This window comes from Mustelus asterias, chromosome 14 (assembly GCF_964213995.1).
Source record: "Mustelus asterias chromosome 14, sMusAst1.hap1.1, whole genome shotgun sequence".
In the NCBI taxonomy this organism is placed as follows: Eukaryota; Metazoa; Chordata; class Chondrichthyes; order Carcharhiniformes; family Triakidae; genus Mustelus; species Mustelus asterias.
In genome coordinates this window covers 44,281,474-44,307,440 of record NC_135814.1, presented here as the reverse complement: position 1 = coordinate 44,307,440, position 25,967 = coordinate 44,281,474, and the positions used below count along the sequence as shown (strand labels likewise).

Sequence of the window (25,967 nt, the reverse complement as noted above, 5' to 3'; positions counted from 1 at the left end):
CTGTTCTCCTACAATGAGCAGGTTAATGCTGAGTAAGTGCTGGGGCAGCATCGTCAACAACCCCTTCCATCACTTTGCTGATGAGTGAGAGTACATTGACAGGACGGTAATTGGATTTGTCATGCTTTTTGTGGACAGAATATACCTGGCCAAATTTTCCATATTGCTGGTTAGATGCTCGTCTTGTAGCTGTATTGGAACAGCTCAGCTAGGGGCCCACCTAGTTCTGGAGCACAGACTTCAATACTATTGCTGGTAGGTTGTCAGGGTCCAAAGCTTTTTCATTACCCAGTATTCTGCCATTTTCTGATTTCACAGGGAGTGAAATGAATTGGCTGAAGGTTGGCATCTATGATGCTGAGGCCCTCAGGAGGAGCCCGAATTGATCATCCACTCAAAACTTCTGGCTGAAACTGTCTGCTACACTCACCCATCATAAGAAACACTGAATAATAAACTAATTTAATTACACTGCTAACTGCACTACTTCATGTAATTTGTCAGGTGGGAAATCAAGTAGGATAGCCAATCATCATGGGCCTGCAGCAGCATTTTGAAGGGATGGGATGTAAGCGTTTGGGATGAATTGGAGCAGCAGGGAAATGTTTGTAGCTGACAGTAACAAGGTGCTAAAATAATGGAAGCCTTCCATGTGCTCAAAAGACACAAGAAAACTGCATAAAAATGAACACCAGTTCCACTTCCAGGAGCAAGATAAATACAAGCCTCTGGTTTTCAGTCCAGAAAAGAGGCTTCAGTGAGGTGATTTCTAACGTATGCTATATTGTTAAAGGAGTGAAAGAAGTGAGCCAGAATATTGTTTGAATTAAATTGCAAAAGAAGAACAAGGGGATTCAGTTCATGCTGATAAAAAAGTATGTTTAGAACTAATGCCAAGAAATTCTTCACAATAAAAGTAATTAATACGTAGAATGGAAATCCAGACAGTGGAGGCCAAAAACAAGAAACTGACACTGCAATGGGAGATTTTTCTTAGATGCTTCTAAATGGATGAATTGAAATGGGGTAAATGGGCTCTCTTATCACTAATTATTTTATGATCAATTTAACCATCATCATGAATAGACATACTCATCTCACCATGGTCAATTCACTGGAGGAACATCTGTCGTGGAGCTCCTCAGGGGTCAGTATTAGGGTTTTTGCTCTTCCTAATATATTAATTACCTAAATCTTGGTATACAGGACATATTTTCAAAATTTGTGTATATTACAACATTTGGAAACATTGTGAAAAATTAGGATAGTGTAGAACTACAAAACGATATAGAAAGTTGGTGTAATGGGTAGACAAGTGGCAGATGAAATTTAATGCAGAGGTATGGAGTGACTTACTTTGGCAGGAAGAAAACAGAGTGACAACTTAAAATTAAGGGTAAAATGCTGAATGGTACAGGGGCAGAGAGACTTGGGGTGTACATACGTACAAGTCATCGAAGGTCATACAACAGGTTGAGAGCAGTTAATAAAGCATATCGCATCCTTGACTTTATTAATAGGGTTATAGACAACAAAAGCAAGAAGGTTAAGGAGGACAAGTTAAACGTGTGGAGAACATTGGTTTGGCCTCAACTGGAGTACTTTGCCCAGTTCTGGGAGCCATACTTTAGAAAAGATGTGAAGCCATTAGAGAGAGTGCAGAAGGGATTCACAAGAGTGGTTCCAGGGATGAGAAACTTCAGTTACATAGATAGATTCGAGAGGCTAGGCCCACTCTCCTTTGGAAAAGAGACGATTGAGACAAGATTTGATAGAGGTATTCAAACTCATGAGAGGTCTGGATAGACTAGATAAGAAAAAAATGTTCCCATTGGTAGAAGGATCAAGAAGAGGGCACAGATTTAAAATAATTGGCAAAAGCAGCAATGGCAACACGAGGAAAATCTTTTTCATGCAAAGAGTTATTGGGGTCTGGAATACACTGCCTGAAAATCTTGTCAATGCAGGTTCAATTGAGGCATTTTAGAGAATTGGATTATTATCTGAAAATGTAGAATGTGCAGGTCTACAGTAAAGAAGCCAGGGAGTGACATCAGGTAAGTTGCTCCTTCGGAGAGCCAGCACAGGCATAATGGCTGAGTGGCCTCCTTCTGTGCTTAACCATTCTGTGAGTGTGTGAATCTCCACTCTCAAAAGTTTTGTCAATCAGAATGTTAATGTATATAAACACATAAACCTTAATTTTCAATTATGAATTATTCACAAAGTCTGTGGATTTGAAGATCAAGTTAAGAGTCCTGTTGGGTCTACTTGGACACTCAATATGAAGTCAGTTGAACAGTCATGTCCAATTTTTCTTTAATGAATGATGGACAATGACTGCAGACAGTTTCCTCTGATCACCACTGGGATTCACAAACATGAATGTCAGGTGACATCAGGATCATACCTGACTGTAATGGTCTTGACAAATGAATAGTTTGCTTGTACAGACTATTCAGGTTCAGATAAGAATAATCATCACAGGCAGGGTAGCAGAAGGATGCTGCTGCCTGCAAAAAGCGCATTACTCTGAGTCACTATTAGGAGTGTTTGGTGTGGGGGTCAAGGGATGTCGGCGGTTAGGAAGAAAACTTGAGAAAAAAGTTTTATAAAAAGAGAAAAGTCATTAATGAGTCAAGTAGACAACAATCCACTAAATGGAAATAACATAGTGCTGCTAACTCCAATTTCAATTCTGATTACTCAAACTGAAACAAAATGTAACATGCATTCATTGCATATCTGTTACCAAGGGGATGGGCCTCTGTGAGTAAACAATTATAATGGCAGAATTGACATGTACTAATTTTGCTGCATCATGCTGCCTCTGAACTGATACTGCAGACTGTCACCTTCTGAAGATTTCACTCATTGACAGTTTAGACAAAAGCAGGACTGGAAAGCAGAACTACACTTAATTCTTAGTGAGGTTATTAGCAATTTCTGAAGAGTGTTGGCCAGCTGAGAACTGGAATCAGCAACTTTATAACCAAGCAAAATTATTTAAAAAGTGCCTATTATACCAAATTTTCAACTTTTTATGTACAAGAATTGATATTGGTATATGCAAGCCAAATATTTAGACAAGATGTGTTTATAGCACCATGTTTTTAAACTGTATTACTATAAAAGTACTTGAAAGTGATAAACACTTTGAAACTTGATTTGCCTTGATGGAAATTTTTTTTTAAAAATCACACAAATTAAAGCAATGTGCACATCATCAGAAAGATAGATTTAACTGAATGTACTTGGGAGTTGTCTGAATTTCATGCACGTATAAAGAGTTGAATCGTTCTTGGGGGTGTTGTAAGTAAAGTAAAAATGCATCAGAAGTAATGCTGCTGATAGACATTTTATTGATAGCTTCCAGTAGATAAAAATACATTGCATGTTATTCTTCTCCAGATAATACAATCTATAATTTTTCTGGCTTTTAAATTTTGTAAAATAAACTGCAATTGAACAGTTTTAGTAGATATAGTTTATATGACTTGTATATCACGTTTTTGTCCCATTTTCAGATTGATTTGGATTATTTTCATCTGTACATTTTTTCTGTGAATATTTTATTATTACAAAGACCACAGCTTCATTCAGAAAAATTATAAATTGCATCCTATATCAGATTTTGCTGGTTTAAATTGTTTAAGCAACCTCCAATAATCAGGGAAAATTTTAAGGACTCAAAACATTTAATCAAACAGTACTTAAGGGCTGTTTCATTATAACTGAGAGAACTAATTTGTAGAATTTGTAAACCATTCAAAATTAGATTGCAGGCAAGTAGTCTTCTAACAGCATGTCTATCTCCTAGGGCAAGGACAAAGAGCTGTATTATAATTATATTACCATTTTAGCCTGTGTTCTCAAGTGCTAACTAAAATTGTGCATCAGCTTGAGAATAATCAACGTAGCAGTCTTGGCACTGCACTGAACATGGGTCATCTGCTGGTTCTGACGGGTAGATGTTAATAGGCACCTTTGCCTGAGATGAAACTCGGCAGAGCAATTTTCTACATTTTCAAGACATAAATCTAAGAAATAATAAATACACAAAATGATAGCTTAACAATTATCCTATTTAAGTATTTTCATCACAATATCTAGTTACAGTTTCTGTATGTGATTAATCAGGGGTGGATTTACAATGAAACACACCATGCCTAGGCACAGGGCCCTGACCAATGGGGTACCCGTGCTGGCTGGTTCCCATAGATTCCAATCAGAGCCTCAGAAGGCAATGTAGAGCAGCATCAGACTCCGATTGTTGAGCCCACTTAGAGCGGGAAAATAGACTGATCTGAAGGTTGAGGCACATACACGCGAGGAATAAGAGGCTGTGAGGCGAGGAGGGAGAGAGACAGAGGCAGAGGATCCTGTGTTTTACTTTTGTGAAAGAAGGCGTAGCCTGCAGATTTCTCGACCCATGGCCGAGGGCAGGCCAGCAGCGAGGGAAGGCGACAGATGAGAGCCACGAGCCAAGGTGAGCCAGCCAGTCAGCAGCCATCTTGCACTGAGGGGAGCAGGCGAGGTTGACTTGACAAGGGCCGAGGAGGATAGGCCAGCCAGCAACAGCGAGGGGAGGTGAGAAGCACGGGCAAAAGCTCCAAGTCAAGGTGAGCTAGCCAGTCAGCAGCGAGGGGAGCAGACGAGGGGCGACTCAACTCAGCCAGGACTGGGGACGGCAGGCCAGCCAGAAATTGCCATGAGCCAAGGTGAACTAGCAGGTATCCAGCAGTGAAAAGAGCAGGCAAGGGAGCGACTTGACCAGGACTGAAGTGGGCAGGCCAGCCAGCATCAGTGAGGTGAGGCACGAGGTGCTAGAGGAAGCCATGAGCTAAGGTGAACCAGCTGTTCAGCAGCTGTCAGGCAGTAAGGGGAGCAGTGAGTGATGACTCGACCCAGCTAAGAGTTAAAGATTATTTGCCAAGTATGACGTGTCAGGAACATCCAGCCATCAGGCTTTCAATCCTTCCTTTTGCCCCACAGGAGAAGATGGCCCATAACAGGAGTAAGGAGGAGAAGACTGGTGGTGGAGTTCCCGAGCTGTGACTCCTGACTCCCTTTGAGGAGTGTGCCATGGAGTTTTCAGGGAGGCAGAGGAGAGAGTCGTAACCGCCAGCCAGGTCAGCGTGTGCTACGGAAGTGAGCAGCCACAAAACCTTTATTCATATGACCTTCCTCAAGTAAGTTGCGATCTGCCCGGATACTTGTCCCTCTCTTACACTGAACAATCTGTCTTGTTTTGCAGTAATTGAACCTGATGAGGCTGGGCCATCAGAAGTCAGCTCCTGTTGACAACTCGGAGGAAAGCTCCAGTGGAAGCTCCAAGGAAAGCACCAACCAGTCGACACAGGCATCACCCACACCATTCGCCAGCGCAGATACGGTTAGCCTGGTGGCGGTGAGGCTTCTGGGACATTTTCTGGTGTGCACCACACAACCATCGATGCACATCAGGTGGAGGCAGGATCATCCGAGGGCTCGGAAAGGCAGAGGTCTGCCGGAGCAACTGGCCGCCAACCAGTTGCTGAGAGACTGGGATCAGTTCTCACAAAGCTGCTGGAGATGCTGAGGCAGTGCGGGGGGGGGGGGGGGGGGGGTGTCAGCAACATTCATGCAACTATGAGGCTGTTTGGAGGAGTCCCACAGCCTTCAGGAGATAGTGCCAGCAACGTGTGGCACCCAGGCAAACTATACAAGGGTGGCAGCCGCAGTTGAAATCCTGGGACAGGAAATGGTCGGGTCTCAGGGGAACATGGGCTGAGGGCATCGGGTGCATGCTCAAGGCACAGAGGGCCTTAGCTGCAGGCTTCGTGAGCATGACTCATTTACAGCAGACGATCGCTGAGGGGCTCCAAAGCTTGGGCCAGTCTCAGAGGGCTTGCACACCATGGTGCAGACAGAGTTTGGCCTCCAGGACTGGCAGCGCCAGATGACACTGAGGCTTCAGGAGCTCACTCCAGCTGCACTTCTGTCCCATAGATGTCCCGGGGCCCATGGGCACTCTGAGGGAGGAGGAAAGGCTGGAGCCCATGCCAAGTCTTCCCACCTGGCAGATTCTAGCTGTCAAATCCCTGGCCACAGGCGTACAACACAACCAACTGCCTCCATCTTTGATGTGCATTCTGGGGGATCACCTAGACGGAGTGTTAAGCCACATAAGATTAAAATGTTGTAGAGTCACCAAGAGGGCATGGGTGAAGGCAGTCACTGTAGTTAGGGATAGGGTAATATGCACGATACATAATCACTATTAAATGGTCTTGCACCAGACGGCCGTGACTCCTCTGTCTGTGATCCGCCTCCCACCGAGAGTTTCAGACCCTGACCACATCCACAGAGGCTCAGAGCCTCTTTCAATGTGAGAGAGGCCCTGTGGCCCACCAAGGGTATACCAAAGATACCTACTGCTGGAGTCGTGTGGATCCCAGCACCGGTGCAAGATCCCCGACTGCTGTAGTACTCCAAATGCACATCCGAAAACGCTGTTAGTATTGCGAGGTTGCCGGCTTCCACTGTTGACGCGGGACTCAGGGTCCTGGGACACGGGTCCAAGTTCCTCTGGCCCAGTCCCTGTCGGCCTCTCAAGTAGTCCCAGCCATGGGAGCGCTGGAGGCCCATTGTGACAGATAGCCTGAGGTGGCACCCTCGTCACCCTAGGACCAGTCCCCACAACTCCATCCTCCTGCTCCTCCTCGGCCTCCCTCTCCTCAGGGGTTTCCACCCGGTTCTCCTCCTCCAGGATTTCTGCCCACTGCTGCGCCAAGTTGTGCAGCACACAGCGGACCACCACAATCCGGGAGACCCTCAGGAGGCTGTACTGGTGGGCTCCACCAGAGCCGTCCAGGCAGTAGAACCACATCTTCAGCAGCTCAGTGCACTGCTTGACTATGGATCGGGTGGCAGCATGAGCCTTATTGTAGCGGGTCTCCGCCTCGTTCTCAGGCTTCTGCCTTGATATCAAGCCTCCGCACTAGCGTCATCAGCCATGGCCTCAGCAAGTAGTCCCCCACAAACAATCCCGGCAGCCTGGGTTGGTCCTTGGAGATCCCAGGGATGTCTCAGCTGCGCAAGAGATAGCTATCGTTCATGTTCCCCGGGTGTCATGCACACTGCATGATGTTCAGCAGGTGGTCACACACTATCTGGACATTCAGGGAGTGGAATCCCTCCCAATTAATAAAGGGCACCTTGATCCCACAGGGGGCTAGTGATGCTCCTGTCATCACTAGCCCCCTGCACATGGGGAATCTCGGCAATGGCAGTGTAGCCTGCAGCCCAGGCATCCTGTTGGGCCCAGCCCACATCAAAGTGGATGTAATTGTCTGCTTGTGCGTACAGGACCTCACAAATGCACTTGTGTTCAGATGACTGGGAGAAGCCACAGAGCTCTTCGATGGAGGCCTGGAAGGATCTTGTGGTGAAAGGGACCACTGTGAAAGGGAGCGGGTGTCCTACCCCACAAGTGCCACACTGTCTCCGTGTTGAAATGCTTTCTGCAGCGGCACATGATGTCAAGCAGCTCATTAAAGGACATGCGGGTCCTACAGTGTCTGGGTTTCCATCTCTGACATCGCCCGGGCCCCCCTTCTGGCCGATGGGCGGCTGCGTCTTATAGAAACATATCTTATAGGATCTTATAGAAACATATAAGATTATGAAGGGAATAGATAAGATAGAAGCAGGGAAGTTGTTTCCATTGTCAAGTGAAAGTAGAACTAGGGGGCAAGGCCTTAAAATAAGGGGGAGCAGGTTTAGGACTGAGTTGAGGAGGAACTTCTTCACCCAAAGGGCTGTGAATCGGTGGAATTCCCTGCCCAGTGAAGCAGTGGAGGCTACCTCATTGAATGTTTTTAAGGTAGGGATAGATAAAGTTTTGAGCAGTAAAGAAATTAAGGGTTATGGTGAGTGGGTGGGTAAGTGGAGCTGAGTCCATGAAAAGATCAGCTGTGATCTTATTGAATGGCGGAGCAGGCTCGAAGGGCCAGATGGCCTACTTGTGCTTCAAGTTCTTATGTTCTTATTATGTTCTGATGTGCCCTGGCCCCAACCAGTGGCCCCCTGTCCTCCTGTTGTGACTTCGAGCCTGGACAGGCCTTGCCATGCACAACATGAACCCCAAGACAGCGACAACCCACAACCTGAGGACCCCCAGACCGGCACAAGCCCCCCACATCCCCCTGCCCCCCCCACCCCCCAAGCAAACCCCTGCACCCATGTAAGCCCCCACCCCACTCTGCACTATGGCTGACACCAGCCACCCCCTGCACCTGAGAGGTTGGTGCTCAGTGGTACTCACCTCCTCACTCTCTTTCACTACTGCTGCACCTGAGCAATACTTTTACAGAGCAGTACTAATTGACACTGGCATGATGTCATGGTGGAGGGGTGGGAAGCATCCAGGAGGGGGGGAAGCCAGACTCACTAATGATTTTGAAATCCAGTCAATCTCAGGCTAATACTTTTCACACCCTTTCTGTGCCATTAAAAGGGAACCAGGAAGATAGCAAACTGTTTTGTGCCAGCATTCATCAGATTTTAGCTTCGCACGCTAGTTTCCCACTTCACCGTGCTGTTTGCCGGGCGCAGCAAGGTGATAAAATCGCGCCCTGCACCTTTACAAGATTTTACCTACGATGATGTAATTGATGATTTTGTGAAGAAAAAATGAGAAAAAAGCTAAATAAAGTCATGCCAACAAGGGATGAAGCAAAGAAATCTTAAAAATCAATCCGTCTTCCACATTCTCTTGTTTAAATTCTGTTTTTCAAAATGGACCATTGCTGGTCTGATATAATGGCTGTAGCTGATGGTTCGAACCACCATCACTCTCAAGACTGGACTTCAGAAAGTCTCTTCTGAGACAAAGAACAGAATCCTGCAGTCAGAGCCACTTATATTGGACTTGGACTCACTGGACACTCCACTCATGTGAATTTATGGCAGTAGCTTTGATTTTGAGAGAGGATGGAAGGAAGTTAACTTCTGAAGGAGACACTGAAATAAATTGAATGGTTGCACATGCATCTTGTTGATTTGGAATATTTGCTCCTGCACTGGACTGGCTCATTCTGTCCTGTACTGGTCTGTGCTGCAGTGAAGTCATTGGCTGATTTTTCCACCTTGTTCCTCATCGGAAAGTTCCATGTTTGTTCACCTCAAGCCAAACATTGCATTATTAACCATCTTTACTGTCACTCTGACAGGAGGCAAGCTTGGATTTCCATTCAGCAATGATTCATACAGGTGTGATTTTACAAGTTACTAAGGTACTGACAAATTTGCATACATTTGTGGCTTGCATCTTCGTGTTCAGTGGGGCGAGTGCGCACAGGGCTGGGAGGGGCTTGATTTTGGTGGGGGGTGAGGGGGGAGGTTAGTGGCAGAAATGGCGAGTGCGGGGTTCGGCAAAGTGTAAATCCGCCTCTGTGATCAGTGAAATCACAAAGAAAAATGTTTACAATTACCTTATTAGATTCCATCATCCCAATTGTAAATGATATGTAGCAATTAAATATTTAACTCTCTTTACCAAAGATTATACTTTGAACTGTACACATAGCAATGCTAAGAAAAATATGTATATTTTTTGGATATTCTATGAGATGACGGCAAATATTGAAAAATGCATTGTTAAATTAAAACATTTTTTAAATGGGATATACGTTATGAAGTAGTGCTCTTTTTGCAGAGCTCCACGTACCAGGAAACATTTAGTGGGAATTAAAGCAGCCCACTAATTTGACAGGCATTATATTTGGAGAATTAGACAGGACATGCTGATCTCTGCGCCCAAATTCCTGGTCTGCATTCCTTTCACATGAAACTTGCACAGGGTGTGCTAATTGTTGAAATCTATCCCATACTATTAAAAAAAAAGTTTCAAATATCACACACAATGAACAAACTGTGAGTTTACATTTTCTTCAAAAGCTTCTGTACACAGCTGAAGAGCAGTATGTGGCAGCACATTAGAGAGACGAGGTGCATAGAAAACTAAGGGGGTCACATGGCAGCACAATAAGGAATAGATTTTTTTGAAGTCTGCATTTCCATGAGTGTCATTAGAGGAGCCAACGTTGGGAAAATAAGATACTTAGCCCCAGCTGTGTCTCATGTGGTAACATTTTATTTTTGTGACATATTTGGCACACTGTATTTTAAATTCTTTTCTGTGGAACCCAGAAGAGATTAGTTTCCAGCTGGAAGACCTCTAGTAACCTCACTTTGATGATGTCAGTGAAAATGTTCCCAGGCGAATTCATGTACACTCCAGCAATGAAGTAATTCAAGAGTTTTAATAATTTTTAAAAACCAAACATTTAATGAATTTTTGCCATTCGGAGCGAATGCTCACAGTCCTTAGCTAAAGAAGATTCCTAAATGGTTTAGAAGCTGATTTTAGTGCCAGTCAGCAGACATTTTCCTAAGATTGCTAGCAGTGAGTCTTAAAAATGTTTTCAGAAAATGGCTGCATCTAAACTCTCTGAAGCTGCACTGCTGCTTTGAATGTGTTAAACAGAAATAAAACTCATGTCACACAGATCTTCTTTAGGATTTAGTAAAGTACTTTAAAAATACTCATTAATAGTACCTTCTGTTGGCACCATAGTAAAACACAGCACAAAAGGTCATTCAACCCATCATGCCTATGCCAGCTTTTTCAAAGAGCTAACCAATTAGTGCTACTTCCCTGCTGTTTCCACATAGCCCTGTAAATGATTCCTTTTCAAGTATTTATTCAATTCCTGCTGGAAAGTTATTATTGAAAATGCTTCCACCAACCTTCCTGACTGTGCATTCCACATCAAAACAACTTGCTGTGTGAACAAATTCACATGTTGACTTTGGTGCTTTGGCCAATCAACTTAAATCTGTCCCCTCTGGTTACTGCGCATTCCACAACTGGGAACAGTTTCTCTTTATTTAAACTTAGCAAAATCTTTCAATATTCTGAACACCCTCATCCCAAGGAGGAGAGCTGGAATGGAGAAGTGGAAAAATGGATGTGAGAAAGAAAGATGGCAAGATGGATGAATGAGATGAAACAAAACGAAATATAATAAATGGAAATGGGGTGAAGGCAGAGGAGAGACTTCATGCTCTGAAATTGTTGAACTCAATCACACACAAACAGAAAATGCTGGAAAATCCCAGCAGGTCTGACAGCATCTGTGGAGAGAGAATAGAGCCAACATTTCGAGTCTAGATGACCCATAAGCAATCCTCAAGGCCTTTAGCACCACTCTAACAGTCAATGAGGTTTGGAAGATTGTGGCTTAAGCCTCCCATAATTTATACCTTTACTTTGCTCAGCAACCTCAGTTGCATTCCATCTGGACTGGATGACTTCTCCACTTTGGGGGCTGTGACATTGGCAAAACTCTCTTCCAGTCAACTTGGAATGTTTGTTAGGCGTAGTAATATTGTCGAATCCAAATGAATCTTTTTTGAGGGAATTACCATGGTTATAGGAATTATAGAATCCCTACAGTGCAGAACGCCATTTGGCCCATCAAGTCTATACCGACTTTCCGAAAGAGCATCTTACCTAGGCCCACTCGCCCATCCTATCCCCATAACTCCACACATTTCCATGGCTAATCCACTTCACCTACACATCTTTGGAGACTAACGGGCAATTTAGCATAGCTAATCCTCCTAACCTGCAACACTTTGGACTGTCGAAGGAAACCAGAGCACACGGAGGAAACCCACGCAGACACGGGGAGAATATGCAAACTCCACACAGTCACCCAAGGCTGGAATTGAACCTGGGTCCCTGGCACTGTGAGGCAGCAGTGCTCACCACTATGCCATAGAATGTATGCACAGATTTCAGGAAGGGACTTTTGTATGCATTAGTGACTTATTACAACAACTCTAATGCCTAGTAAGGATATCATATTATTAATTTTCAAGATATGGACTTCAGTCAATGTAGATTTTTTGAAAGTAACTTTAAAAACTAGTCCGAATGTTGCCTAAGTTGCCTGCCAAGGATCCATCAGATAAAGGATTAACTCCTGTCTGAATGCGCTTCTGGAAAGTTTTTAAAATGTAAAACTGTGGGTGGAAAGTCCTCCTTTGCATAGACATTCAGAATGCAAAACCACTTGTGCATTTACACTACTTATTTACCCAAAACTCAGTTCAAACTTCCAAATTCGAACCTTAACAGAGTCTAGAAATTACCAGGACAAGAGGGACCATTTCTCCAACCAGGAGGACAGAGCTCTGCTCAACTATCAGACAACTCAGGCAGTGCATGGGGGCTATCGATCTCACCCGCAAACATTTGCCTCCACAGAAAGTCAGCCGTTACCTTGTCTGAAAATCCAGTAACTTCCAACTTTCATTCACCTCCAAAGAACCATGAGAGATTACCCAACGAAGCCTGCACTTCGCACACCTTAAAAGGACTTAATCTGTCCATGATTTGTTTCCAGTATTCCGTTAATATAAAGCATAATTCTCTAGAATACATCTTTTGAATGTGCTTGGCTGTGTACATGACCGAATGAGTGTTTTTCATTGCGCTTACATTTTGAGGCACTGTGTGAATAAACGTTGGCCCAGATCTAGTACCCAGACTGGTATCTGGATGGAGACTGGATGTACCCGGAGGATGCGCTAAGGGACCCCTCAGAAGTACCAACGCGAGGTCTCCTCAGGAATTGCCTGGGAAGTTTCAACTTCTGATGGTAATTCCACTACATCTGGAACCATCTGAAAAAGTCTCCAAAAAGACTTTGAAGGGTTCAAAGTCACTTATCTAGATAGTTACAAAAATATTAGACAGGAATACACCATGCCCAACTCCTGAGTAACTGTATAACTGATAGCCCTGACTCCCCAATGCTCACCTGCAATTCACAAGCTATTTAAATGTCCCAAAACGTTTTAATGTGTTAGTGAATGAAGGCTCACTTATCAAACTATGGAAACTAATGCTGTAAAAAGGGGGCATGGCTTGGCTTCCCCTGTCGATCTTGCACTACAAATAAAGACTTCCAGAACAGGTGTGATCTGCATGTTTGAAGAGGTCTGATTTGAAAGTCCAGGCCAGATATATGAAGCTCCATATTAGTTTGAAAAAAAGAGTGGAGAGGCAAGGTGACAGTCCAATGGTGATTGCCACTCCTTGGAAGATTTGGCCCCTGACTGTTTCTTCTGATTTACTTACTCAAAAGCCCGCTACTTGTCTATTACTAAATGTCACAACACTAAAAAGGTAAAACACTCCCTCTAAATACACATCTTGTTGCAGACACTGGAGAAGTGAGGAAAAAGTGGAGAAGTCATTCCATTATCTCTTCCCTCATCTGTAATACAACAAATCTACATAGTATTAAAGTGAATGCAGCTGTGTGAAGAGAGGGATAGCAAATATCCAGAAAGCAAAAAAAAAGAGGGTAACTTGATATTTTTTGATCACTGGGCGGTGGTGTATCCATGACTTCTATGCTGCAACCTTTTCTGCTTTCCCATTCACAGATTATTTGGGTACGGATTTGAGGAATTATATTAAAGCTTGATGATGTTAAAAAAGGGTCATGGAAATCTGTGAGAAAGAAATCAAGAGATTGAAAAATGACATGAAACCAATTCGCAGAAGGACCAGAATGCTGATAGATGCACATAAAATCAGAAAGAGTACATTTTGGAATACAAAATGATTGAAAGGAAACATATATTTAATCGTAGAATTTGTTAAACTGGAGAATCCAATATTTAGAGGTTAAGAATGGTATTGCTCAGAAGGAGGCCATACAACCATTGTGTAGGTGCTAACATTTTGGGTGGAAGTATCGAGTTACTTCCATTCTCCTGCTCTTTCCCTACGTCCTGCATATCTTCCCTTAAAGAGGCTGGAATTCTCCAACCATTCACACCGTGGGATCTTCTGGTCCTGCTGACCGCACTCCCCCGCCATGGGTTTCCCAGCGGCATGAGGGTGCAGTTAATGGGAAATCGCATTGACAGCGGCGGGACCAGAAGATCCTGCTACTGGCAAAAGTGGCCTACCTCCTGCTTCAAGGGGAGGCCAGTGAATCTCCCCAGTATTCATCAAATTTACCTTTGATGGTTAATATTGAACCTGCTTCCACTACCCATTTCAGATCACACAGCTGGCTATGTGGTTATTTTTATTCATATCGCATCTAGTTATTTTGCCAATGTCCTTGAATTGTTTACTTTGGGATGTTAATGTTGCAAATGCTATGACAATTGTGTGCATGCCCTCGTTGTGATGAAGAGCAGCTGATACCAATTGGGGAAAGATTAGGGCAGATTTAAAGAACCAGTTTCTACCTTTTTTGTCAAAATTCATTAATGGAATGTGGGCATCACAGGCCAGCGTTTATTACCCTACCCTAACTGCCCTTGAGAAGGTGGTGGCGAGCTGCCTTCTTGAATCACTGAAGTCCATTGTCCCGTTAGGGAAGGAGTCCCAGTATTTTGACCCAGCAACAGTGAAAGTGGGGTAATGGTGATGGGGGTGAGGGGCCTTGAATGGGAATGGGAATTAATCATCCCCTTGAATATAAAAAAAAGAGGGCCACCATATTGATCAAGGTTAAGATTATAGCTCTTACAGAGGGACAAAATATACAAGTCAATTCAAAGACTGAATTTCTCTCGTTTGAGTTAGAAAATAAAACTAATGAGTGTGTGTCTTATAGATGCCCAAATGAGAAGAAGATGATAAAGGAGCAAATCTGTATTCAAATTTCAGAGAAATGTAAAAATACTAGCACAAGGAGTCAAAATATTTTTTATCTGAGGGCTCTTCTTGGGATTTTTCCGAGAGGTACTTATAGATTTTCAGGAGCTCCATCTCATTGACATTTTTTTTAGGTGCTGCAGTACTTTTTAGTTTCCCTCTTTAGACAGATAGAATAGTACAAATACCGGAGACCGTGGCCGGGATTTTGCTCTCATGTCGCCAGTGAGGTCTCGTGGCCTGATCACCCTCACCACCCACCATTGACGTAACAAAGTTCCCGTACAGGAAGGTTGGGACTTCTCAATGTGAAATTGGTGAAGTTTGCAACTGTTGTTTTAAAATGTGAACCAGGTAAAGGGAATCCGCCAGGAGTGCACAGATAAGTATGGCCCTGGAGTAAGGAGGGGGGGTGGGGGAGGTGGGAGAGAAGAGAAGGACATGCCCGTGAAGTGAGCAAGTGTGAGGTGATTGTGATTGGTTTTAAAAACTGTACTTTATATGATGTAATCTCAATTAATTACTATGATTAGATGGAGATAACTCCTATTCTTTTTATTGGTATATGCTAATTACTTGTAATCGAAGCTGAGACTTTAATTGCTTATGTATTTCTAAATTTTTCACTCTGAATGGTCTGAATGACTTCATTCGGAGTCCTAAAGCTATAGTAAATCATCTTAAACCACTCTGACTTTGTCTGGCTGCTTGAGGGGAATGATGCTTTTAAATACAACAAAAAAACCATCGTAGCAGCCTTGTAACAATCTGATTGTGACCACACGCTACTTTGCTGTCTACCCATATACCCTATGACTCCCTTGTCACTCAAGAATCCATATAACTCATCCTTTAAAGTATTTAATGACCCTGCCTCCACTGCTCTTTGGGGAAGAGAATTCCACAAATTAATGACCTCCTGAGTGAAAGAATTCTCCTTATTGCTGTCTTAATGAGAGATCTCTTATTTTTAAACTATGTCCCGTGTTCTCTTCTCCCCACCCCAAGGAGAAACATCCACTCAGCATCAACTCAGGATCTTATATGTTTCAATAAGATCACCATTCTTGTAAACTCTGATGGATACTGGACCAACCTGTCCAACTTTTCCTCATGAGATAACTCCTTCATCCCAGTCAAATAAACCTTCTCTGAACTGATTCCAATGCAATTATATCTTTTCTTAACTCTAATGTGGTCTCACCACGTACAACTGTAGCAAGTTTACATATGCTTATACTTGATTTCACTTGCATTGAACAACTACTTTCCATTTGTCTTCTGTGACAAAAATATCATATTTTTCAATATTTTTCCAATAAAGTGTGTGTGTGTGTGTTTGTGTGTGTAGCAAATTTAATTAGACTGAAGGTATTTAAAACTGCAAGGTTAAAAACATCAAAAGGAGTTAGGTGTGAAAGCGGGTTTTTTGAAGTGGAGATGAACAGAAGATGGGATACCAGAGCAGCATAAATGAGAATTTGCATTAGGAAGATAAGGGAGGTGACTTAAAATTTAACTTTTGTACTTCAAAAGGAAAATGTACAATTATCAAAGGTTGTAAATGAATAAAGAAAATTATTACATTTAGTTTTACTCAACAATAATAGCCATAAAATAACATCAAAGATCAATATAGTCTGGGAAATGGAACTTCCAAAGAGATCTAAAAACAATAGGTGAAAGGGGGAAAACATATTTAAAGAGAAACTAAAGGCTGGATAGGTAGATATGGCCACGAGATCATGAAGAGCATGTGTGTCACAACAGACTGGTGAAGAAAGCAGCCTGCAGCCATCCTCAGAGAAGACAGGTTTTGTGTCTGTAAGATTTTGATACAAGTTTTGGTTTTCCAGTCTTGAATGAGAGAGGCATGTAATATTTCCCCGATAGCAGAAATGAATGGTTGTGGTATTCTTATTGTAATTTTGAGAGAGAAAATCTATAAGGACCCAAGCGGAAATATTCTTGAAAATGTGCGTAGAACTACTGTTAACTGTGTAAATGTAACCTTGTGAGCTTATGTTTTTTTTTATTTAATAAAAATTTAAATTTAATGCTTAAAATCTTCACAAATTGATTTCAAACTTTTCCTCCTGACGCCAGTCTCATAACAAAATACAAATTGCAAATAGTTGCAATAGCTAATCAAAGTTTCCCTTTGGGATTTGGGCAGCCCAGCAATTCCCACCTGTCATGTCATAACACTTCTTAATCACTTGCCGCACCTATATACGAATGCATACTTTTTAACCTTTCCTGCCGAAGTGGCTGCTCACATCTTCCCACGTTATGCATGATGTTCCAAATTTGTGCTCACTCACTAAACCTATCGATATTCCTTTGCAAACTGCTTATGACTTCTTCACAACTTACTCTCCCACCTATCTTTGTGTCACCAGCAAATCTAGCATCTCTATATTTGGCCCCTTTATCAAAGCCATTGATATAGACTGTAAATAGTTGCGGTTCCAGCACTGATCACTGTGGCACTCCCACTAGTTACAGTTTGCCAACCCAAAAACAATCCATCTATCCCTCCTCTCTGCTTCTAGTTAGCTAACCAACCCTCCATCCATGCCAATGTACTGTCCCCTTCACTTATTTTATGTAGTAACCTTTGATGTGGCACCTCATCAAATGCCTTTTGGAAATCCAAGTACACTCTGCAGGTTCTGTTTACAAACATTGTTTGTTACTTCCTTAAAGGAATCAAGTAAATTAGTCATTTCCCTTTCACAAAACCATGTTGACTATGCCTGATTGTATTAAGATTTTCCAAATGCCCTGCTTCACCTCCATAATAACAGATTCCAGCATTTTCCCAATGCAGACATTCGTCTAACTGACCTGCAGGTTATTGCTTTCTGTCCCCTCCTTTCTTGTGAAGGTGCATTTTCCAATCTGGTGGGACCATAACAGATTTTGGAAAATTACATTTCATGTAAAGCTCATGATTTTGGAAAATTACAACCGATGCATCTCCTATCTCAGCAGCCACTTCTTTTAAGACCATAGGATGTAGGCCATCAGGTCCTGGGAACATCTCAGCCTTTAGTTCTATTCGATTCATGTAACTGAAGTCCATCATTCTTGGAGCCATTCTTGTAAATATTTTCTGCACGCTCTCTAATGCCTTCATATTCTTCCCAAAGTGTGGTGCAAAGAATTGGACACAGTTCTCCAGTTGAGGTATAAATTCACCATAATCTTTTTGTTTTTGTACTTTATGCCTCTATTTATACAGTCCAGGATAAGACCATAACATATAGGTGTAGAAGCAGGCTTTTCAGTCCATCAAGCCTGCTCCATTATTCAATGAGATCATAACTGTTCGGATATGATCATCCAATTTCCCACCTTATCCCCACAACCTTTGGCTCCCTTGCTGATTAAAAATCTGTCTATAATCCAGTTGAGGATCCTATGTGCTTCATTACTTTTTAAACTTGCTCTACCATCTCCAATGATTTGTGGACACATATCTGCATACCACCTCAGCACACTCCTCCCCACCACCACTGAGGTCCCTCATTGCCTCCACCCCTTTAGAATTGTATCCTTTATCTTATACTGTCTTTTATTGCAGATTGTATCACTTCTCTGCCCATAGAAACATAGAAATGGCATCACAAAGAAGCGGTCATTTTGCTCATTATGTCCTGCACTGCATTCTGCAGGAATGTCTTGTCCCACTACCCCACCTTTTCCATGTAGACCTGCAATTATTTGCTTTTCAAAATCGCTTTTGAATGTGTCAATTGTATCTGTCTCTACTGACCTCTCAGACATTGCATTCTAGATGTTAATTACTTGCTGCATAAAAAAAGCTTTTCCTCATGTTGCTGTTGCTTCTTTTTCCAAAAACATTAGGTCGACATCCTCTGGTTCTCGATCCTTCAGTCAACAGGAACAGTTTCTCCTTATCTTTTTTGTCCAGGCTGCACATGAATTTGAACACTTCCATTAAATCTCTTCTTAACCTTCTCTTCTCCATAGGTTCTTGTGAAGTAAAGGTACCTCAGGCATGGCTTCCAAGTAAAGGCAATGTAAAGTGCTCCCTGAATGATCTCTGGAGATGTAATCACTTGCGATGCCCATCTCCTCTCTTCGATGGACCTGCTCTCTTCCTCGCCACTGTATCTTGCCCTCCAAACCCAAAGGCAGCTCCATCAGGCCATCCAGACCCACAGTGAAATTGTCAGGCAGCCCACAGTGGAACAATATCAAAACAATTTTTGCAGAAAATCTGAAAGTTCCCTGGTCATACACACACTAAATGAATCCTAAAAGTTAAAGAGCTGCCTGACATAACAGACCAACAACTAAGCTGTAGGTTCCGCATGATGCCTTTAAATAATATGGAATGCCCTGTAAATTAGTGTTAGGTACTGCGGGGCAGGATCAGCAAATTGAGAGTCAGGTGCTGGGAATATCAAAATCCAGAACATTTAAGACAAATCAGTTATTCATTCTTTTTCATTCTTACAAGGCCACCAGAATAAACTGATCTAGGTGATTTGTTTCTGATTGGAAATGAGTGCATGCTTCCTGCCTGCCATATTGGATGCGTGGGAGGCTGTTATCACTCATAAAAGAGGTGAAATGCAATTAAATGTCTATGCCAGTCTTTTGGCAATATTACACATTTTCCCACAGGGGTGATACCATTGTTTCCTGTCCCTGGACGGTCTACAAGGAGCAAACATTTCTGCAGCTTTCAAGATACCATGTAAACAATTCCCAATTGGCATGTTCCACAGAATGCTTACTGGCAATGTAATGCCCTCCAAGATGATTCATGGATAAATGTTTAATAACCTACTTCTCCAGATAAAGCATATTTTAGCTTGCAGCTGTTTAAAAACCTGACAAGCATGCAGTTTTATTTCCCACTGAAACTGTGCAGACAAAATGAAAATAACCGATTCATGGAGATAGGAATGTAATATTTGCAGCTGAACACTCCAAAGTGAGTAATCCATAATCCAAAAACAAGGACAGCAGTTTACAGTATCATAATTCTAACATTTATGTTAGGCTATGTTTTTGAACTGGTAGAAAAGAGTTAACACAATTAGACACCAAGACGTTAATGCGTCATATAACAAAAATATACCTTTGCATTTATTAGTTGTCTTGTCCAGAATGGCCTTTGTCGATACTATTTTGCCATACCTATAAGAAAAAAGAAAATTAAGCGCCTTAGAAGGATTCATTGCTGCATATCATATAAATATCTGAATAGGTCGTAAATCTGCCAAGAGATTATGATTTATTCCTCACCGTTGTAGATAAACACCACTTTTAACTATTCTGCAGTATTTGGGCCTGAAGTACCACCAGTAATCTTAGCAAGCAGTGATCTAATGAGTTGCTAAATGAGGCATTGGTTGTTCGCACAGAAATTTTATTCCTTTTCCTACCACCATCCCTCACCAACACTCTCGTATGATCCTTGAATGTTCTCATGTTGTACTTCTTTGCTACAAATGCAGAAAAAGATGCAAGCTGTGTCAAGGTAAGAAGCATCATGGTAATCTGAATCACCATTGATGAATTTCACCAGCCTCTGCAGCAAGAACAATTTATACTTATAGCAACAAACTGTGCTTATATAATGCCCTTAAAGCAGTAAAACACATTAAGTAACTACAGTGGAATGTGTTCAGACAAGAATAGACACAAAGCTACAGAAGGAAATATTAATTGACCCAACGCTTGAACAAAGAGGTTTTAAGTAGCACCTTAAAAGAAGAGAAATTGAACCTTTAATGAAGAGAATGATTCCAAGCATGATCTTAGAATAGAATCCCTACAATGCAGAGGAGGCCACTCAGCCCTTCAAGCCTGCACCAACAACAAACCCACCCAGGCCCTATCCCGTAACCCCATGTATTTACCCTGCTAGTCCCCAGTGAGAGTCAATTTAGCATGGCCAATCCACTGAACCCGCACATCTTTGGATTGTTGGGGGGGAACTGGAGCACCTGGAGGAAATCCACGCAGACACGGGGAAAATGTGCAAACTCCATACAGACAGTGACCTGTGGCCGGAATTGAACCCAGATCCCAGGCACTGTAAGGTAGCAGTGCTAACCACTGTACCACCGTGCTGTTGATGAGGAGGAAAAAAATGAAATCCAGTCTATGATGGAGTTACTGGGACAGGTGAATGAAACCTTGGTCAAAGAGATAAGTTTTAAGGAAAGTCTTAAAAGGTGGAAAGATTGAGAGACTAAGAGGTTTAGGAAAGGAATTCCAGAGCTTGGGGCCTAAGAGCATCAATGGTGGGGTAAAGAAAATCAGGAAAATATAGTGGAAAATTGCAATACTTAAGGAGGGCTAGAGGACTGGAGGAGGTGAAGCCATGGAAAGATTTGAACATGAGGATGAGAATTTTTAAACTGAGACATCGCCACTGTAGGTTAACAAGCACAGGGAGTGGGTGGAACTTAAGTGTGGATTAGACGACAGCCAAGAGTTTTGAATGAGCTCTAATTTACAGAGTGTGGCAGATTGGAGGCTTATTAGAAGAGCATTGGAATAGTCAAGTCTTTAGGTAACAAATTTTAGCAGGTGTTCACACAGGAGCAAAGAAATGCAATTTGAATAAAGGTGGAAGTAGGTGGTCTCTGTTGTTACGATTCCAGTTGGTGTTACCACTAGACGGGAAGGTCCCAGAATGGAACCGTAACATTTTCCCTTTTTTAAGTAAATGTGGAGGGACATAGTCATAGGATCAGTAATTAGTTTTAACAATAAGATAAGAACATCTATTGAACATAAAAATTTGGATTATAAAACAATATTCCTTTACTCCCCCTTAGTTTAACAAATACACACATATTAAGATTAATGCTGATTACAAAGTACATCTTAAGTTATAATATTCTCATCAGCACAAAGTCCCTTTAAATACACAGATTGGCTGTGGTCAAATACACACACTCCAATCTGAACCCAAGTTAGTGTCTGTGGATTTCTGCTCAGAAAACCCCTAGATTACTGTCACATGAGAGTTTCCAAATTCCACTCCAAAATACACATTTTAAATCTTCTTTCACAATAATGCTTTCCATCAACGGTTTGCAGTCCAGCTTTTCCAAATTAGTATTTTAAACAAAGCTTCCGCACCATGTTTTACACCACTTCCCTTTGGACTTCTTTGCCTTGACTATTGTACAAACTGTTCACAATTGCTTTAACTCTCGGTTCCCAGACTGTATTAAAAATTACATTAAACTTTTGATTTACCTCCGAAGTCTGCTTTCCCACTTTAAATTTGGTTACTGCAATTGTCTCCTAAACTCAGAACACTTTCTTTACTCTTCCTTGAATTCTTGAACAATACCTTGGTCTCTGTTCTCGTAACTTGAGTTGTTTTAAGACATTCTGTCTCAATTCCCTAGTTAACTGGACACGAACGGGTTCTTTGGGAAGGCTCCCTCTTTGTAGGTCCCATCCTGTCCAGTCTTTCTTCTCAGTAAGAAGTCTCACAACACCAGGTTAAAGTCCAATAGGTTTATTTGGTAAGCTTTCGGAGCACTGCTCCTTCGTCAGATGGAGTGGAAGACCTGTTGGACTTTAACCTGGTGTTGTGAGACTTCTTACAGTCTTTCTTCTGGCAGAGATGTTCAATCCCTGGTATTCTTCAACTGCCAACAAATTAAACTAAACTAAGAACAAAAAAGCTTGTTTCCCCTTAAAAGGGGCCTCCAGTTGCTAAGCAACCCCTGTACATTTCTGCTGACTTAGTTACTCTTCATGCTGTAGTCCTCTCCAAGCACAATAGGAACACACCTTTGTCCAGCATGAATCTAACTATAGGTTTTACCCTTCAGGCACAATAAACCTTAAATTAAACCCACTTAAAACTGTATCTTATTTCTAATATTTACCAAGACAAATGTAAATCCCTTAAAACTACCTTTGTTTTCCTAACACTGTGATGAAGAGACTATGGGGTTGAATACTCAACTCAGGATCAAATAGAATGCTGAGGTTGCAAATAGCCTAGTTTAACCCAAGAGATGACTGGGGAGAGATATAGAATCAGAGGTGAGGGAATGGAGTTTGTGTTGGGAGCAAAAGATAATGATATCAGTCTTCCCAATGTTTAACTGAAGGAAATTGCAGTTCATCTAGGACGTCTAGTCTCAGTAATGGCAACCATAATGGATTGTTGCAAAAGATCCATCTGATTCACTAATGTCCTTTAGGGAAGGAAATCTGCCATCCTTATCTGGTCTGGCCTACATGAGACTCCAGACCCACAGCAATGCGGTTGACACTTAACTGCCAGGATGGGCAACAAAACAACATTCCACATTCCATGGAAGAATAATGAAAAAAGGACAATCTGACAAATACAGAGTTAGTCGAATGGAATGTCGTCAGATGGACATCTTTGAACTATGTTGCCAAATGGTAGTATGTAGAGAAGGATTAGGAGGAGGTCAAAAGGATTCTTGAGAGGCTGTGAATGGGTGAAGGAAACCCATTTTAGGAGATTCTCTGACACAGTTGGATATGTAGGAGCAGAAACAATTGAGTGTAGTTCCACTCAGCTAGAACAGCAGAGGCATTGGAATAGGAGGTGTCAAAGGTTGTGTCAAGAAGGATGAGAAGAGATAGTTTACTACAATCACACTGGATATCATTTGAGACTTTGATTAGAGCTGTTTCAGTGCTTAGGCAGTGGCAAGAATCTGATTAGAGAGATTGAAACACAGAGCTGTGGGAATGAGCATGGTTTGGAGGCAAAATATTCTCAGGAATTGCGAGGAAAAGGAAAGTTGGAAAAGGGGTGGTAATTTGCAAGGAAAATGTGGTCAAGGATGAGTTTCCTGAGGAGGGAGGTGATGACACCAGATCAAAAAGGTAGGGAGATGGTGCTGATGGAGAGAGAATCATTTATAATATCAGATAGCATGGGGGCAATGAAGAGAATTTGGGTAGTCAGTAGTTTAAAAATAATCATGCTGACAGACCACATAACTCAGGGAAAAAATCTGAATTTATTGCAAAGCAAAATTAATAGAGGCAAAAGAAGCCACAAATAAAATAAATTGTAATAACTGGGTGAGTTCAGAGGTCTTGGAGGGTTGCAAGGCACAAAGAGACAGGAATGGGTGAGGCCATGGAGGGACATGAAAACAAGGATGCAAATTTTAAAATCTTAATATTGTTGGTATGGGAGCCACTGTACATCAGTGAGTACAAGGCTGATGGCTGTCTGGAACTTGGTGAGAGTTAGAATCTGAATAGCAGAGAACAAGTTTAGGGAGGGTGCAAGGTTGGATGCTCACCAAAAAATTATTGGAATAGTCAAGTCCTGTGGTGACAAAGACATAGATGAGGGTTTCAGCAACAGTTAAGCTGAGATGGGTATACTCAACTTTCCTTGTTACTTTAGACAGATTACTGATACTAAAATGAATTACTTCAAATTCATACTCCGGAATTCTACTGCTTTGCCCGCTACGGAATGGGAGCGGGCAAGGGGCAGACAACGAAAATGTCTGTTGACCTCGGGCAGGAACTTCCGGTCTCACTCGAGTGAGACTGTAAAATCCTGCCCATAGCCTTATTATCTTAGACACTGAACTCTATATAGTGCTGCATCACCGCACTATATGGAGATGTGGTTCAAAACAAGTGAGAACCTACAATGTTTGACAACCGATTTATAATAGCCTAAGGGATCCCTGAGTACAGATGATCACTTGATAGATCAAAGATGCAGTAAGCCCCTTTGGGGTAAAGAGCCATGTGACAAAAGAAAGAAAGCAATGGACAAAGAGAGGCTTGCATTTATACAATGTCTTTCACAACCTCTGAATCTATTTCAGAAATACTTAATTGACTGTAAAGCTTTTGAGATATTCTCTGTTATCATGTAATAAATGCGGTAGCCAATTTATGCACTACAAGCTCTCACAAACGGCAATATGATAATGACCAGGTAATCTGTTTTAGTGATGCTGACTGAGGGATAAATATTGGCTAGGACACTAGAGAAAACTTAGCTGAAATAGTGTCACTTGATCTTTTACATCCATGAGAGAGCACGGGCCTTGGGTTAATGTCTCATCGAAAAATGGCATCTATGACAGTGTTGCAATCCCTCAAATACTACACTGGAGTCTAGAATTTTGTGCCTCGCCTCTTAAGAGTCAAATTAACCCACAACCTTCTGACTCAGGAGAAGAGGTTGTAACTGAATCACAGTTGACATTCAAGTAGCTGCTCCACAACATATTCAAAATATATATGTGTGTGTACACATATTAATGCTTTGCAAATAGCTCTCTTCAAAATAACCAACTGCTGGTCAAAGAAACTGGACTATGGTCTGTAGATCTTCTAACTTTTTAGAAGACAGCTACAAACTTTATACTGGAGAGAGAATGGAGCCAACGTTTCGAGTCAGAATGACCCTTCATCAGAGCTTGGACCATTAACAAATTAATTAATGAAGGCTATAATGCCTCATGTTAAGGCAGCCCAGGATAATGTCTGCAGTACTTATGGGTTGTGGATAGTTGAAAAGGGAATATTTTAGATAAATTGATGCGGGAGAAGTATCCATGTGGATTACAAATTAACAGTTGACCAATTTGTCTAAAAAGGAAGGGTCAAGCATAACCGGTTTCCAGCTTAGGGGTTTAATACCTATACTGAATATATTATGAGGAACAGAATGTTTCTCAGCATGATCTTTGCAATCCCTGCACAAGAACCTTGCACAAAGTGGAGAATATAGGAGGAATTAGAAGTGATTATTATGCGAGGCACTGTGATGAGTCAGCATATGCAAAGGAGAAAGAGGGAAGTATGATAAGCATCACTTTAGATGGGTGCAGTGTAGGTCCTCCAGAGTAGCATGAATTGATCCAATATATCAGATGGAAGAGTTCAGGTGTGGATTTAAGACTATGGCTAACTGTACAGTGGAAGTTACATCTGCCAAGATGGAACCAACATGTGCCGCAATGGAAGATATTGCATCATTACAGGAATACCTCCACAGGAATTGTCCATGTCCATTGATCAGCCATACTGTATGTTTGCACCCCCAGTTGCCAGCCCGAGTGGGAAGGGTTGAGCTGGTAGACATCCACAAGTGAAATGCTACCACTATCTTATTTTATCTGTTTTCTTTTCAAATTTCTGATGCCCTTCTTACAACATCCTGACATAATTTTGATGCTACTGATTACAAAAA

At 42.0% G+C, this 25,967-nt stretch overlaps 1 protein-coding gene across 9 annotated transcripts in view; it reads right to left on the bottom strand.

Moving 5' to 3' along the window:
* LOC144503629 (RNA-binding motif, single-stranded-interacting protein 1-like) overlaps positions 1-25,967 on the bottom strand; it is a 240,687-nt gene that overhangs the window by 124,342 nt on the left and 90,378 nt on the right. For all 9 annotated transcript variants that reach the window (XM_078228267.1, XM_078228268.1, XM_078228271.1 and 6 more), the window contains one exon: positions 19,857-19,915. In XM_078228267.1, coding sequence (XP_078084393.1) covers positions 19,857-19,915 — 59 coding nt within the window. The remainder of the gene's footprint in view (positions 1-19,856; positions 19,916-25,967) is intronic.